This window comes from Alosa alosa, chromosome 15 (assembly GCF_017589495.1).
Source record: "Alosa alosa isolate M-15738 ecotype Scorff River chromosome 15, AALO_Geno_1.1, whole genome shotgun sequence".
NCBI classification, from domain to species: Eukaryota; Metazoa; Chordata; class Actinopteri; order Clupeiformes; family Clupeidae; genus Alosa; species Alosa alosa.
Genome location: NC_063203.1, coordinates 5,566,762 through 5,583,560, shown reverse-complemented (window position 1 = coordinate 5,583,560; position 16,799 = coordinate 5,566,762). Strand labels below are relative to the sequence as shown.

The 16,799-nt window shown below is 38.9% G+C and overlaps 1 protein-coding gene across 4 annotated transcripts in view; it reads left to right on the top strand.

Moving 5' to 3' along the window:
- nectin1b (nectin cell adhesion molecule 1b) overlaps positions 1 to 16,799 on the top strand; it is a 75,321-nt gene that overhangs the window by 49,144 nt on the left and 9,378 nt on the right. For 3 of the 4 annotated variants that reach the window (XM_048264289.1, XM_048264290.1, XM_048264292.1), the window contains exons 6-8: positions 8,669 to 8,816; positions 12,104 to 12,193; positions 16,705 to 16,798. In XM_048264289.1, coding sequence (XP_048120246.1) covers positions 8,669 to 8,816; positions 12,104 to 12,193; positions 16,705 to 16,798 — 332 coding nt within the window. The remainder of the gene's footprint in view (positions 1 to 8,668; positions 8,817 to 12,103; positions 12,194 to 16,704; position 16,799) is intronic. The other variant, XM_048264291.1, reaches the window with a different exon arrangement.

Below are 16,799 nucleotides of genomic sequence, written 5' to 3'. Positions count from 1 at the left end.
ATTTAACTCTCCGGAATCGGGGTCAGATTCAAGCAGATTTAAAAAAGTAAGCAACTTTATTTTTCTAAACTTTTATTTTTCAGCAAGTCAGCTTGATGTATTATGTATATTGTTTTTTCTAAAATCACAAGTAAGTAAAGATATCGACATGAGCTGGAATCTATGAAAAGAAACCAGACTGAACCTCTCTGGGATGCTGTAGACACAAAAGGTTTCAACCACTCCCTACTGTTTAAAAGATTATATCATATATATATATCAAAAGATGACAGTTGAGTGGGTAATAGTCTTTCAACACTGACTATGTAGATGATTCAGAAACCTGAAAAACCAGACATCTCTACAGCAACTGCAGGAAGTTTCTCCATTAACCAGCACTTTTTTGACTCCTAAAATATCCTTTAAGAATGCTCACATAAAATATAACAACAGGTAAATAATTTGCAGTGCTATAATTTGAGTCTCAATATAACACAGCTAGCTCCATTGACATGTAAGAGTCCTCTTGTATTATCCCAACAACCTCACGACACATGTTACTACACATTATGACCTAGGTGCATTACATGAAATATAATGATGTGCATACAGCTATGTATGCATATCACCTATGCGGCAATTTTGAGGTATAGGTTTATGATCAAGTGAATAATAGACACACATGCCTGCCCAATTTTGCATAATCTGGGCAGCAAAAATGTAAGAAAAGATATTATAGCTCACCCAACTATTGTCAAAAGATGCCTATATAAGCAACCTAATGAGCACAACTCAACACAGACTGACACAAACACTAGTTCAGTTCTGGGTCCCCTTATCTTTTCCATGTACACAACCTCCTTAGTAGCCTACACTCCCATGAATTGTCGCACATAATGATACTTCTCTCCCCCAGAAGACTCCATGATATTATTGATAAATGAAATAACGCCACTTGCAGCCGAATCTCTCAAAAACTGGGTGACAGGTAATCTTGGCCAATCCTGCCGCCAGCACAATATTACCAAAATCCTAGACATGTTACGGCCTATGCTCAATCACCAGCATAGTCTGTTGTGTGCGCCTCACCCTGTTGATTCTTGGGGCTCTTAAAAAGTGACAAAAGATCATATCTTTAAAGGTCGTTTTCTCTAAATGAGTTTTCTTCTCATATTCTGTGTCAGAAATCTCCACTTCAGTAGCACTTACATACATCAAATTTCCCAGATTCATTCCTACCTATATTCTGAAAGTTTTTACTGAAGGGTTTGTTAGTATATCATTCAAAGACTGATTACATTGTATCTTTTAAAGTCATGGCGACTACTTACAGTATGCAAATTATAGTGCATATTTGAGTTTCGTGTTAGCATATCATAACATGATCTGAGTTGGAAAAGAATGAAAGTGCCAGGTTGTCACTATAGTTTGGGTATAAGATGAAACAATAAGCTCCAAGAGACCCTACGTTTCAGTTATTTTAGAACAGCTGATGGTGATTTTGATACCACAGATGAAGGAAAAATCAGGAACAGAGTTTTATTTACAATGATGCGCATCAAGGGTGACAGGTTTAAGTAGCCTATATCCTTCCAAGACAACAGGAAATGGCATTTTTCAACCCATTTTACGTGGACCACACTGAAACAGACCCTGATTAGTGCCAACCTGGCAATCTGAGCAGATAGCTACTGACGCAGGGCATGCACCCATGCAGAACAGCTCAACACTGCAAATTCTCCCTTATCTCTACACACATAGACACACACAGATATACCCTACTCGGGGACAGAGGCTACAGGAACAGAATGATAATCTCATGTCGTATGTGGAAAAACACATAACAAAAAACAGCTAACTTAGTTGAATTATTCTATCCAACTATCTGATGTAAGGACATATATTAAGAAACATAAAACTTAGGAATATAAAAAAATCGTACTCTCTGATTCCAATACTCTCCAATCCTCCCTTTTAGGCCTAATGTGAGGGCTTTGTTAGGCACAACGTGAAGCACAGCGGGGGGCTTATTACATTTCTTACACAGTTATACACCTGGCAGAGTGGAGGGTTTATTGCTTTTCTAACATGGTCACATACTATAGCTCACATATATATAATAAATATAATGATTTATTCATAAATATTCATTCTTCCGCCAAGAAATATATTTTCTTCAGTTAGACTGGAATGATCTGTTTTAGGATGTTTGTTTTCACATTCTGGAATCTCTTTGGTCTGATGGAAGAATCAGCCTCCCCATCTAAAACCCCATGACTGGTTCACTGAAAATTATACATAAACCATAGGTTCCCCATTTCCTAGAAGATGACTTGGCTTCACCATTTAAAGGCACTTCCATGCAAAAACCTGCTCAAGAATTGCACTGTTGCTAGTTACCATGCTAATTGGTGTTTTTTGCACTTCTTGAATTTTTGCAGGGTGGTCTGTCCTGGACACAGTACCACACACTGTGGGTGGCCAGTGGGAACAGCAGATGCTTTATCTGTTCTTCACATGACCATATACCTTCAAAATGTACTATTATGTTCCCTTATCTGTTATTTCTGTTATGTTATCTATTTTCCTGAGCTAATTCAACGTATTAAAATACTCGCATTGTGTGAAATCAGTGAGTGATTTCTTTTTCAGCTACCCTGAAGAAATTAAGGTTAACCTCTTTCATCAAGCAGTTCAAGGAACTTCAATCTTCAGAAAATCATCTCTTCTCTCATTAGTTTCTACTTAGTGATGAAAGATACATTTTCATGAGCATGACCACATGTGTTATGATCAGCAGTTGTTCACTTTTAAGAGTGTGTTTTGTGTTTGTCCATGTGGTCTGCTTGTTTGCTGGTATTGTGTTGATTAGTGTGGAGAGGCTGATCATGTGCCTACTTTGAAATTCTTCTGCCTAAATGTATGTGCTTATGGTGATACAAATAAATGCATGTTTACAAGAAGTAACAACACACACACACACACACACACATATATTTCCATTATCCTCATTTTGAAATGTATACACAGTACAGTGCACGACAAAAAGGAAAACGGCAACTGTTATTAATATGTACCATACTGCCAGTCTTGTTAATGATCTGTGATATCATGCCTTCCTTAATCATCCCCCCCCCCATGTTTACTCCTTATTTTTAGTGAATGTTAATGTGGAGGCTTCAGTCTCAATCTAGGTGTCTGTGTAGTCTTAGTATATGTCTGAGTCAAACAGGGATGCAAATTGCTGTGTCTCACTTTCACAGAAGAAATGATTCCACACCACCTTCCAGTCAAACATGGGTCTGGGCTGCCTGTTAAAGCAATCATGACTGTATATGAGTCACAAACCATGTGGCCAAGAAAATGTGAAAGAAATAAGAGAAGGTTTTTTTGAGTTCGGAATTTCTGTTATGTTTGTCACACATGCCAGACAAAATGGAAACATATGGAGTGTGTGAAAGACAGAGAGAGGAAGAGAGAGGAGCCATTTAGTCACTGGAGGAAAGGAAGCAAATATAGGAGAAAGGAGGGTAAGAGAGGAAGAGAGAAATCATTTCTAGGCTTTCCAAGCCAACAAAGCACAGAGCACAGGGGGACAATAATAATGGAAGCAAGCAGAAGGTGAATGTCTCTTCTATTTAACAACAAACTCCTCTGCTTGCTGTTGTTGTGGTAATGTTTTTATTGATGTTCTGGTTTACAAATATAATTTGAAAACTGTTACATCAAGTCTATAGATAAAGTTTATTTATGTGTGCATGTGGGAGAATTTCTTAAAGATCAGACAACATACAGTAGTGAGCAGAGGCTTCATCTTTATTAACGACCGGAGTCACCCGGGAAAAGCATTATCAGAGCTGTCCAAAGTAAACCGAGTTTGAGTTCTCTTTTTATGGGCACACAGATATACACACAACCCACGCAGGTTAAGACATACAACTGGTTTTGGCTAGTGTCTATCACAAATGTATGGCCAAAAGGCAGTCTACATTACTGAGAATAATGCTCAGCTTTCTGTTATTACATGTATGTAACAACCTTGTAACATTAAGTGATCTACTGCTCACATCAGTTACAGATGCAAATCAGAAACTTTTAAACTCAAACGTTTAAAAGTTCTTCTCACTTGCAACCACCTACTTCAGCAAACGGCTTTTTTTTTTTTTTGCCGCAGGGCTCCCCCTACAGTTGTGGAGTGTGACACACCTGTCTTAAATACCACTCTTGGCTTGCACCTTTCCCCCCTGGACAAGGTACACATAGATTTGTTTACAAACTGGCAAGATAATCTCCAAAGAGTCATGCCAACTCACAAGGTAATAGCACAGGATTTCATTATTACACAATCACCTAAAAGGTCTGGAGACAGCAAAGTTGCTAGGCTGGTTCTCCGTAGACGGATAGGGCTGGGAAGACAATTCTCCCTATAACAAGTTAGTTTACCATCAAAATGACTGTTGTATTGAGGTAAAAAACCTGCATAGGATGCAATTGCATAGGAGGCCTGGAAAAATAGAAAGCAGATCTCAACAGGGATTGCCCTCTCCATTTCTGGAAGTAAATCAACTATTAATTTTCTCCATTGAGAAATTGATTACAAGTCATGAGATCGTAATCGTCCACGGTAGACTTACTACTGAGTCACTGTTGATTCTACACTGGACAGTTTTCTCATGTGCACAAAGTACTTGTCATACTCCACTGTCTGTTTAAGATTACATGTACAGTATGACTCCATGTGACTTTGACCTTTAACCCTGCGACCTTCAGCACATAATCAGTTCATCTAGCCTCTATAGTGATTACTTAGGTCAAGTTCGATGAGGATCCTTCAGCCTGCTTGGGATACATCATGCAAACACTGAAGAAGCTAAAAGACAGAGCCATGCATGTACAGATGGATAACCTGAAAACAGTATACCTCCAATGAATAGCAGGCGGAGGCATTATAAACTCTTCTCACACTTATAAATTAATGTACTTTTTGAATTGCTGCTTTGAAGAACAACAAGTTGGCTTCGGATCTGTGCAGCAAGTTGTCCAAAAACTGCTGCCAGTTGCAGCATAGTCCATGCACTTACTTGAACACACATAGCCAGCAGTCCATCAGAGGTGAGCGGTTTGTCACACACCAGTACATATGAAACAAGGGTTATTAAAGCCAATAACCAGTGTCAAAAAAGAACAGGGCCATAAAACCAAGAGATATTGTGTAACAGTAAGCACTGACATTAAAGTAAACAGTAAAGACTAGTCTGAACAGCTTGTCATCTATGTCATCTGCCTGCCACAACTAGCAGGCTAGCTAATGTGTGGTTAACATGAGGTTGCAAGCAGGACAATTTAGGGAGAATCTGTTGTGGAGAGAGGTAGGCATAGACAAGATATGAATAGTTCAAATTTCTGTATGAACTAGTTCCAGGCTTCTTCAGAAACTATCAATTCCTATGCCTCTACATGTTATGGACGGCATTTTCTGGTCACTTGTACTTGGTTGCATCTTTACCCAGTTCCAACATTTCAGCACAGTGTTTGGGCAGTATATTAAAAGCACCTTGAAGGACCTTTATCAAACCTGACATGCTTACTCATACAGTAAGTGTGCAGTGAACTGGGTAGGCCTACTCAGGGGTCAAAGGTCAAGGTCACATGGGGTCCTGCATCCAGTTTTGCTTACATAGAAAGTTTGCACTATATATTCAACACATATTCACACATTTACACATGATGAATGCTGTGTCGAGATAAGGTGGTCAAGGTCATGGGGTCGAAGGTTATGTCCAGGGCATACAAGCTTACAGCAGGCAAGTTTTTTTCCCCCTGGGCGGATATGTAGTCCCACTAGGCTCATAGGGAATAGAAGCTTTTTCACAGAATAACTCACCAACCATTGCCCCCAAATTATGGTATTTGTGTGGTATGCGGTATTAACTCAGCCCATAACCACTAATTTGTGTTGTTGTGCCACCGAGTGAAAGACATAATCAAGGCACTTCAATCACCAATATCGTGTGATGAGATGTTCCAAACCACACACAATTTGAGCAACCAAAAGCAGAGCATGGAAAGGCCAACCCTCACCAAATATTTAAAACGAAATCAATGCTATTCAACGCGATTTGAAAATTTGTGATTTGTGAAGTCAAATTGCAGTAGTGAGGTTTTAGAACACTTTTACCTCACAGTGTTTATGATGTGTTGTCACTAAGACAGTTCAGCAGAGATGTCATTTCAGAGTTTGGTCAAATGAGAGACAGATAAATACTTATTACCTCAGTTTAAAGTGCTTTGAGTAGCCATTTGTGCTAGAAGAAGCAGTATATAAATACATTTACTACTACTACTACATACAAACACATACACATGCACGTACACACGCACACAGACCAACCAAAGGTATAGCATGTAAGAAGAATGGTCCAGAAGTAGGAATGGAGAGAAGTTCAGAAGCGTGATTTATTTAATGCGGAGAATACTTGGGATGATTGGCTAATTTCAGCATGATCTGACCAAATAGTTATGTTTACAGGTTCTGGTTATATGGGCATAATGTTTCTTGTCAAATAGACAAACAAGACTCAATCTTGAGTCATTTGTCAAATAGACAAAATATCTGGCATAAGAGCTAACTGATGTTCTTGCTACAGCAAAATACATCATGCATACAAGATTGATCTTAATGTGGTGTAGTGACCGACCTGATGGAAGTGGTTAGCAAAATCAATTGCCACACACTCTGCATGCTCTACCCAGACAAGGGCGGGTAAATGCATATTGACTTTTCCTGTAATGTGAAAATGTGTCCTGTAAATATCTGATTGGTGAGTTAATTCGATGAGTAAGCAGCACTTGCTCTGGAAAAAAGATTGTGATTAAAGACTGAAGTCTGAAGAGACTTCTTTGTGTCCTCTAACAGACAAAGGACTCCTGTGCATGAAATTAAATTTTTAGAAAAACATTAACAATAAACAATATCTCAAGGGTTTTTGCAGAACCCAAGGAACTGAATCAATTACCACAGTAACAAAGATTGGAGTCACGCAATGTAAAAGTATAAAGGGGGTAATCTTTCATGTAATATTGTTTTTACATGAGAAATGGGGTGCATAGGGTAAACAAATACTCCACAAAATGTAGGTTAAAGTTGGAAACATGAATATGACCTTGTCTACCCAGAATCTTCTGGTCAGCTGTTCCTGAGCAGTTGCTGGGGGCGAATTGACCAACTGGATCAGGTCAGCCTTAACGTACCAGTGATGCTATGATGGCTTTGCAGGGAGAGGCCATTCCATGTGTGTTGTCAGGTGATGGGACACAGAGCTGTCTATATTGAACCCCCTGGTGGCAGAAGTGGGAAATAGGGGCGATAAAGTCTGAACGCTGCTGTTTGGGAGTCAGCCATAAAAACACATCATGCAACATTCAAGATGGTCATTGAGCATCTCAGCCGACACAGGATACTCTCCCTTGCAGGGGGGTTGGATGATCACATACCAGGGTCAAGTGCAGGACAACCTTGATTCTTCATCAGATGTGGGGCATGGAGGGATGCTTTAATCACTTTGGTAATCAATAGATTTTCTGTGGTAACTCTGAGAACAATTTTTACAAATAAAGTTTTTTATTTAATGATAAACACATGTAAAAATGGTAAGAGGGGTTGGTGAACTTTTTTCTAAATATAGAGTGGAACACAGAAAAAGAGCTGCAATTATATTTCATTATGTATTACTCAGTATTGCTTTTGTTATTTGCCTCAAAAATAATAATGTAACATATGTGATTTTGTACACTTGTAATAATTAATCATTTGTGCATTGAATTGTGCTCCACATTCGCTTATTCGGGGCTACTTATGTTCTTACCCGAAACCAGTTGTTTTGGTGTGTTTCCTATTCCAACTTGGTGTACAATTCCTACACTTTCTACTGCCAGGGCAAATACCACAGATGACACCACATATTTGAATTTGCCCTTAGAGAGCTTGGTCCACTTGGAATACTGCCAAGTGAAACTAAACCAATCCAAAGGGCAACTGCAAAACTGATGGTTTGGAACAAACAAACAAACTACAGGTTTAAAAGGCAAACATCTTATTGGAATTATTACAAGAGAATAATAACATTTATCTTCTACTGATATGTGTTTATAGAAACATCATTACCAACAAGATCTGAGTATGTACTTTATACAATATGTAATCTGAGTATGTACTTTATACAATATGTACCCTTGGAGTTTATCTTGTGCTGGGTGTATAATTGTTGCTTAAGAATGAGTAAGGTTGTCTACACACGTCAATATTGATCTTTATATTATGTTATTTTACATAACAACATATTGACAATCACAGAAATTAACACAAACTATTCTCTTACACATATCTGTCTAGGATGGATTTTACACAAACCTTACATAAGACATCAATTCCTCATTTCCTCACTTGGAAAATGGTTTGGTATGACAGGCCTGTCATAAAAACACTTTTTTGTTTTTTGTTTGCAAGTCTGATCATTGCTTCAGATGGCGATAAAAGGATGTCATTATGAGTATGAGTGATGAATATCAACAAGTTGTTTTGTTATGTTATTGTTGAAGTGTAAGTGTGAAAAGGGTTTATTAGGGACCATGGAATCTTTCAAGGTAGATTAATTGTCTAAGATCTTATCTCTTTCCGTTCCCTCTGCAGAAAAGCCTCTGCCACAGTTCATGCCTGGTGGCTTCGTTGGCATACTGGGAGTGGTGGTTGTGGCAGGACTCATCATCGGGGTGATAGTAACTATCTGCATGGTCTATCGACGGGGCCAGAAACCACGGACTGAGACAGATAATGACCTGTGAGTACTGAGCATGGAACTAATGATCTCAGATTTGGTTGAGAAGGGCAGAGGTCAGTTACCCCAAAGGCTCTATTCAACACTGTAGTTGCTCTGGGTGCTTTCTGGGACCTGGGTTAGCCTAGCTAAAGGTGCTAGCTCACTGAGATATCACATAATACATACATTAAATCTATAGAATGATTTGAATGAGGGAGTGTTGGCTGGTGAAATTTTGGACAGTGCAGCTGTACATAAACAAATGCAATACAACAATGCTGGACACACTCAACATTGAGACAATATGAGGCTCATATGAACATAATCTGGTTCAAGAAAAAACTACAGTGACACAAGAACAATATGTCAAAGACCCTTTCAAGGACAATATTCTCGGACAAATCTACAATGCAGTTCTGTGAACAAAAACAACATTCTGTGGTACAGAATGATAATGTGTGTTGACTGGGGGAGTCATCATCTGGACACAATTTGTTAAATTTACAAACTGAATTTCCTTTAATTGGCAAAATCCACAAGTCTTTTGTGACTAAATGATTGACAGGGTTAGTTTGTTAATTGTGGGCAAACATTTCAGTTGGGCACTTAGGACAAGCAAATAAAGCAAAGTAAAGTTACCTGTGCAAAGGTTCCAAAATGTCTGGCACCTCTCTTTACACTAATCTCTATCTGCCAGGACTTCAGTCTGCCTGTGCATACCATCTTCCGAAGCCATGTGTTTCCAATCTGTCCCAGCCATACAAATTACGAAGGTGCATTTCTTCAACAGAAGGCAAGGCAATGTAATCTGCCTAGTGCCTAACCTTCGGTCTTTTCTCTTTCCTTTTTCTGTTGGGTTGTGGAACTGTCAGTCAGCAGCCAATAAATCTGATGTTATCCCAGCTTGGCCATTATCCATGGATGCTGGCTCTCGCTGTAATGTGGATAACATTGGAAAACATGGCCATCTTGGCAGCTCTTTCTACTGTACATAACATGTTCTGTACAAGGAGGTAACATATTCTGTACAAGGAGGACAGGCCTTCTCATACAACTCCTGCCTTCAAACAAATAGACCTTAGATGAGCACCATGCCCTTTCGGTGGCTCATCTGGTCAGAGTCTGTTTATTTTCCATGCACCATTCATCAGCATTTTTGTGGATGAGCTGGACATAGTGGTGTCTTCTTTTCCACTAAATGACTACTTACCGCTTACCCTATGGAAACACATTCCTTAGATCTTAGATGGGTATGCATGCAGCCTTCCTATTCAAAGCACTAGCACCTCGTCCTGACACAGAACTTCTACAAACATGTCTACAAACACTTATTTTATCCTCTATGATCTTTCTTACTTCAACTTGTTCACTGTCTGACACCTTACACATCCCCTACCTGTGGTCTCTTTTTGGCACACCTCCGGTCCCTTACACCCAAAGATTTCCTCTCCTTTGTTGCCTCCACCATGTCCACATAGTCCTCACTATAGCTATAGGCTATACTACCCTTTACAGCATTTGAGAGCAATGTGTCAGTTTCAGAGCTGCTTACTTACAGTAAAAAAGTATGGTAGTACAGAACTGTCTCTCTACTTACTTTTATTGTAAGATCCCAAAACTGTTTTTATGCCATGTCTGTCATGGGATCACATGCTCAAACCATAGAAGAGGTTGTACTACTGAAACAGCTGGGTTGCTCATGACAGAAGCTCTGAGTGCAGCAAGTGTTGCTGCAAAGTTGTCTTGCTGGACCTGTCATGAACCATCGACAGCTAATCAAATCCTCCTATCCATAATCTCTCATTCAGACGTTTCCTGGGTAATTGCTTAAAGCAGTGATTGTCAATCAGCGGGCAACACAGGTACTTCCCATCAATCAATTGAAATATATAGATAGATAGATAGATAGATAGATAGATAGATAGATAGATAGATAAATAGATAGATAGATAGATAGATAGATAGATAGATAGATAGCTTCACTTTTCCAATGGGGTGAGTTCAGTGGGGTACCTCAAGGCATAATGTTAGGTTTCTTTCTCGTCCCAAAGTATAAAACCTCCTTTGGTCCAATTGGCTGTTCACTTCACCTTTCTAATCATAGCTACACAGATGACACCCAATTTTACCTGACCTTTCCATCAGAAGACTCCATGGTAACAGCAGGGATCTCAACTCACCAGATATTTTGGTAACACTTTACAGATCGGTAGTAAGTAAATGGGTAAATCCTAGTAACAATAAAACACTCATAACTCATTACAATCAAGAAATAACTTACACATTTTAAGTTGTATAAGCAATAATTCACAATGTGTGGTAACATGTATTCAATATTTTTTCAGTATTTTACAGCCCTGATACCATGCAATAATAAGTAAATCACTTGTTTATGGGTAATTATTGGAAATGAATACCATATCTAACCATTTGACACATTTGAAACCTCACCATTAGGTCTTACCATTACATTAAATAAAGTAATTCCATGTGAACTACCAGATATTACCATTTTGTTATACTTATTACCACAACAAATGGTGGACTATTGTTTAGAAACACCTTAGACACTTTTAAATGATTTCTTGGTTGTTATGAGCTGTGTTGTGTTGTTACCATGATGTTACTCACAACCATGGAACTGCCATCTTATCATCCATCTGTAAAGTGCTACCGATATTTTAACACAAATCACAGAACTTCTCAGAGTCTGGGCTTGTGACCATCCTGGACAACTTTACCATCCAACACAAGATTGAAACAAATCTCTTTATTTCTATTTTTTAGAAATCCCAAGAACCACCATCTTGTTGCACAAGCATAATTGGTATTTTAGTCATTAATTTACAGTTCAGTATTGCATCATGGCAAAGAGTCTTGCCACTGGAATGTCTGAAATGTTCCACTTTCCATATTGCCACACAATCAACTCATGATCAGTTTTGAATGAATTAGGTCGTCATATCCAACCATCTTACCAAAATTATAGAATGCCTATCATTAATTTTCAGCAACATGTTTATTATACAATTATTAAATCAAGGACAGGATTTGTACATTCCCTCACAGATCGTTACAGATGAGATAATCATCAAGGTACGGGGATCTTTAAAAACACTATTTAAGACAATTTGCCAGTAAATTAGAAGACATTGTGTTTTTCTCCACTCTTAAATCATGGAAAGCGAAAATCGCACGCTCTTTTCCTCTCCATTTCCACTGTCTCTTTCTCAGTTCACTTCTCTCTCTCTCTCTCTCTTGTCTTTTGCGCTGGTAACCGCTCTCTATCTCTCCCCATTTCCTCCCAGCATTGCTGTGGCTGATAGTTGTGTGACACAGGGTCCGGTCACACAGCCACCGGTCACTCAGCCTCCTGAGAAGCCTGAATCCCCTACCAGGAAAGTAAAAGCATCAGACCTGTCTGACCCTCTCCATGTCCTTCCCCTTCCCCTTTGTCAGGTCCCTTGATGGAGCCTTTGCGGCATGATGGCCAAACAAAACATTGTTTGCTCCACTGTGTCAGTACAAGCAGTATTTTAGCACATCGGTTATGATTAAGTATCGAGGATATAGTGATAATCCACATGGAAATTCTCTTCACTTCACTTATCTATGAAAATCAACAAAATAAACAATTTGATCATTTTCTAGCTTTAGTTATGATTTGTTGTGCTAAGATACCAAAATCCAACCTTTTACTTGTAGTTGCAATTACAGGCCATCCCTGAAAGAATCTAAACATCTATATATCTATATTTAGACCTAAAGGCTAGAATGATATATATATATACTGTGTATATATATATATATATATATATATATATATATATATATATATATATAGTATTTTGAAGGCTATCATTCTAGCCTTTAGGTCTAAATACATACATGTATATATAATAGGAATAATGTATTAGTGTAAAGAATCACATAGTGAAGTTGGAAAGTCATGCGTTAACATAAATGAAATACTCTGAGTAATACATTTGAAACAAATTTGGGATGGTTCACATTTAGTAAGTGCATACTTCTATCTCTTTGACTACTATTTGACATACAGCCAAACTCACCAAATAAATAGTGTATGACATCACATCCTATCCAGCACTCCTGTTTTTGTCACATTTCATTAGTTACACATTCAAATAAAGACAAAATATTTAAATATTCAATTCAGGTATAAAATATTTACAATCAAAGTTAGAAGTGCTAAATCTGCTACTATCCTGTGCAGCCTTTCCTTGTACAAATCTGCATGGTCCGTTTCATTTGCATGTAGAGACCGTATGAAGTTTGGTGTTAATCAGCATGAGTCGTTGTTTTTTTATATACAGTATAGACTATCTTGCTTTGATCTTTCATTGTTCTGTATTATGAGAACAGGGTGGTCTGTTTATATGTTGGTATGTCTGATCTTTCGGCAACTACTATTTTATGTACTGTATGCTTGGTGATTTTTTTTCAATGGCTTTAGGCCACCAGAATCAAATCAAGAATACGGCTATGTCAAATACTGAAAACGACTATATTTTCAATTTCTAAAGTTACAGTGAAAGGAGCACTCTGTCTGATGAATATGTATCATAGACAGCTAGGTCATCATTTCTGATATGCATTTCTCAAACCAGCACATTGGGTGAACATGCACTCCATGTTCTTAACTTGTACTTAACAAATGCAATCAGTGATGGGCCACATAATAGCGATCAGGTCCATGTGTAATTATTTAGTCGCTATACTCAGACATAAGCTCTCTGTTGATTATACCCTATCGCTGCTTAGTATGGAGCCCAGGAGAGGTCATGGTTCTCTGTAGACTGTACACAGAGCAATGTTAGGCTGTTTTTCCAGCTATTATGGGCCGTTCACACCAAGGACGAGAACTATAAGGAATGAGTTGTGGTGCAAGTGGCTGCAGTGATCATACATTTGGGTCCAAGTCCCAAGGGACCCTGGTTTGAATCCGCCCTGCCGCATTTTTCTGATCCTACTCCATATCTCTGTCTCCACTCGCCTCCTGCTCCTCTTCACTGTTAAAGTGCAAAAGTCCCCCAAATACTCTAAATTAAATAATGTGTGTGCCATACTGCTCTGGGTCCAGTTCCCCGAAAGCCTCTTAAAGGAGAATTCCGGTGTGATATTGACCTAAAGTGTATTGAAACATGATACCGAGTGTGAACGTATGTCTCATAGCCCATCTCGGCTTGTCCCCTGCACTCCAAAATCTGGCGCTACAGGTAGTTAGCCGATGCTACCAACAGCTTTTTCAATAGTGGTGCTTCGGCATCGGGCTAGCCATGCAAATAAATAACTGTTTTACACCCATTTACGAGGCTCAATGTATCTCCACACTTCATTGGTAGACTTCCGAGGGCCCTGACATTTAAAACGAGATACTGAGAACTTTGAAAAAGCACTGGTAGTTTACTTACAAGACGATTTATACAGACAGTATCTTCACGAAGTTTAGCGTTTGCAGCCATCTTGAATTTAGTCCGCGATAAGTCGAAAGCAACGAGTAAGAATGAACAGCTATGATAAGGGATCAGATTCCAAAAATAATTCAGTGGAAATGCATGGATTCCAGTTGCTGCTACTGGAAGAAACTGGAATCCATGCATTTCCACTGAATCTGAGCCTCGTAAATGGGTGTAAAACAGTTATTTATTTGCATGGCTAGCCCGATGCCGAAGCACCACTATTGAAAAAGCTGTTGGTAGCATCGGCTAACTAGCGCCAGATTTTGGAGTGCAGGGGACAAGCCGAGATGGGCTATGAGACATACGTTCACACTCGGTATCATGTTTCAATACACTTTAGGTCAATATCACACCAGAATTCTCCTTTTAAGCCTCAGACATAAATTGAACGAAAACCATGGCCAAAGATTGAAATGAGATGTCTGTAGCAGTCATTAAAACACTATTTATATTTACTTTATTTTGGAAAGTATACCATCAGGTAAAGGACAGATAAACACACCTGACGGTTCCACCAGCCATCCAGGATATGTACAATTATTCTGTGTTCTGGGCAGGAACATAAGAAATGTAATAAATGAGAAAATGTAGAATGACAAAAAAAATCTGTGTATGTATTTTTAGCCATTTAAGTAGGCTGCAACCGAAAGAGAGAGATACCCTTCCTGTGGGCAATGCCATTTCAAATGGACACAGACAGGTAGACACAGAAAAGATAAAACACAGTGAAGCCCATTTTATTGCACGTGTGTTGCTTTGAGGTTTGGTGGATGCAGTGGATTGATGCTTTCAGGGCTAAATACAGAGGCTTCTTTTCTAGTGTCAACCAGTTCTGACAAGCTGCTCTTTCTTTCTCGCTCGCTCTCTCTCTCTCTCTCTCTCTCGCCCTGTCTAACCTCAGGAGGTTGTGGTGTGTGCAATGTGCAACGTGATTACAAAAATAGATAATTAAATAAATAACTCAGGAGTCCAAAGGATGACGCTAGGAGACCACAGCTTTGTGTTCATAATGCAAATGAATGTTTGACGACAAGCCAGAACCAAATCAAATCATTTGCTGCTGTTTATTATTTCATTTGGTATTTTAAATCAATGTATAATTGAACAACAGTTGCTTATTTGACAAAATTACCTGTCAGTCAAATCTAATGGTTTGATTTTTGGGTTTTGGTGGTTAATTTAATGAGAATAATAGCATTGAATATAGTGTAATTTTATCAGTTGTTCTCCAAAATGTCTCTGTTGTTGTGCATGAGCGATGTATGAGCGCAGCTTTGATATTAGCTCTCTGGTGCATGTTGTGGCTTTACAGCAAAGCACAGTCTTGAGACAAGGTCATATGGAGTGTAAATAATGAGTTTCAAAGATAATGTGCACTCATGCGAGAGATATACACATACAGCGCTGGAGAAGTCAACTGGCCTTGCTGAAAGGTCACATTATTCAATGTGTGAGTGAGTGAGCGTGTGAGTGAGTGAGTGAGTGAGTGAATGTGTGAGTGAGTGGGGACGTGAAAGCGGTTGAGAATATAATGCATGTATGCTGTACAGAATGATGTCCTGATCTTGGAATATAAGAACTGATATATGGCAAGTTAATAGTATACTGAATGGAACTTGTTGCAAGAGCAACATCATAGTGTGCAATGCACATGTGTGAATTTTGATATTTCTATGTAATATTTTGATCTGGTATACTAAGACAGGAATAGCACAACATGATTTATTATTTTTTTGATTTCTTAGAATGGCCCAGCTTTCAGAGCGCTAGAATAGTACCTTTTGCTTTTACGTAGAAGTCCATTATAACTCTTCTCATATCTATGACTCTCAAGTCTGGGCTACCATATACTGGCCAACAACTCATGTGATTCATGCGATTCACTTTTGCACACTCACAGTAGGTATTTATGGGCGTTTTCCTCAAGGCTTCTGTCCAGACACTCTACCAAAAACACCTGTTTGGAGGAGTCCTGCTGAGTCCTGCTGGTTGCCCTTCCAGCAGGTTCTCCCATCACTACAAAGATTGTGTGAAGCCTTGTGAAGTTGACTGCTTGACCGTTCTTGGTTTCCTCTCATAACAAGGTCCCTCCCATGTTACTGTTTGGCCAGGTGGCCAATTTTATGAAGAGTCCTGATGAAAACAACCCAGTAAAGCCCAGTTTAAACCACAACAGCAACAATGACTTGGGGAAATTATATATACTGAAGGAAATTATATATATATATCCCACATTTTTGTTTAGACATAGCAGAATGACATATTAGTCCACCCTTATAGGTGCATAAAATGTTGTGTATGACATTAGAATACCAAACTGTCCAGGGAATTAGTGTCCCCTCTTTGAAAGCAGACATGCGTGTTGAAACAGACAGTACTTCTCAGGCTGTTCACTGTGAACCAATACCTTTTCTACTTTTCCTCAATAGGACAGACCTCCCACCTGCTCACAAGCCAGCCCCACCACCTCCAAAAAAGAAGACCAGTGATCTCAAAGGCTACCTGACATCTGAAGATATTCAGG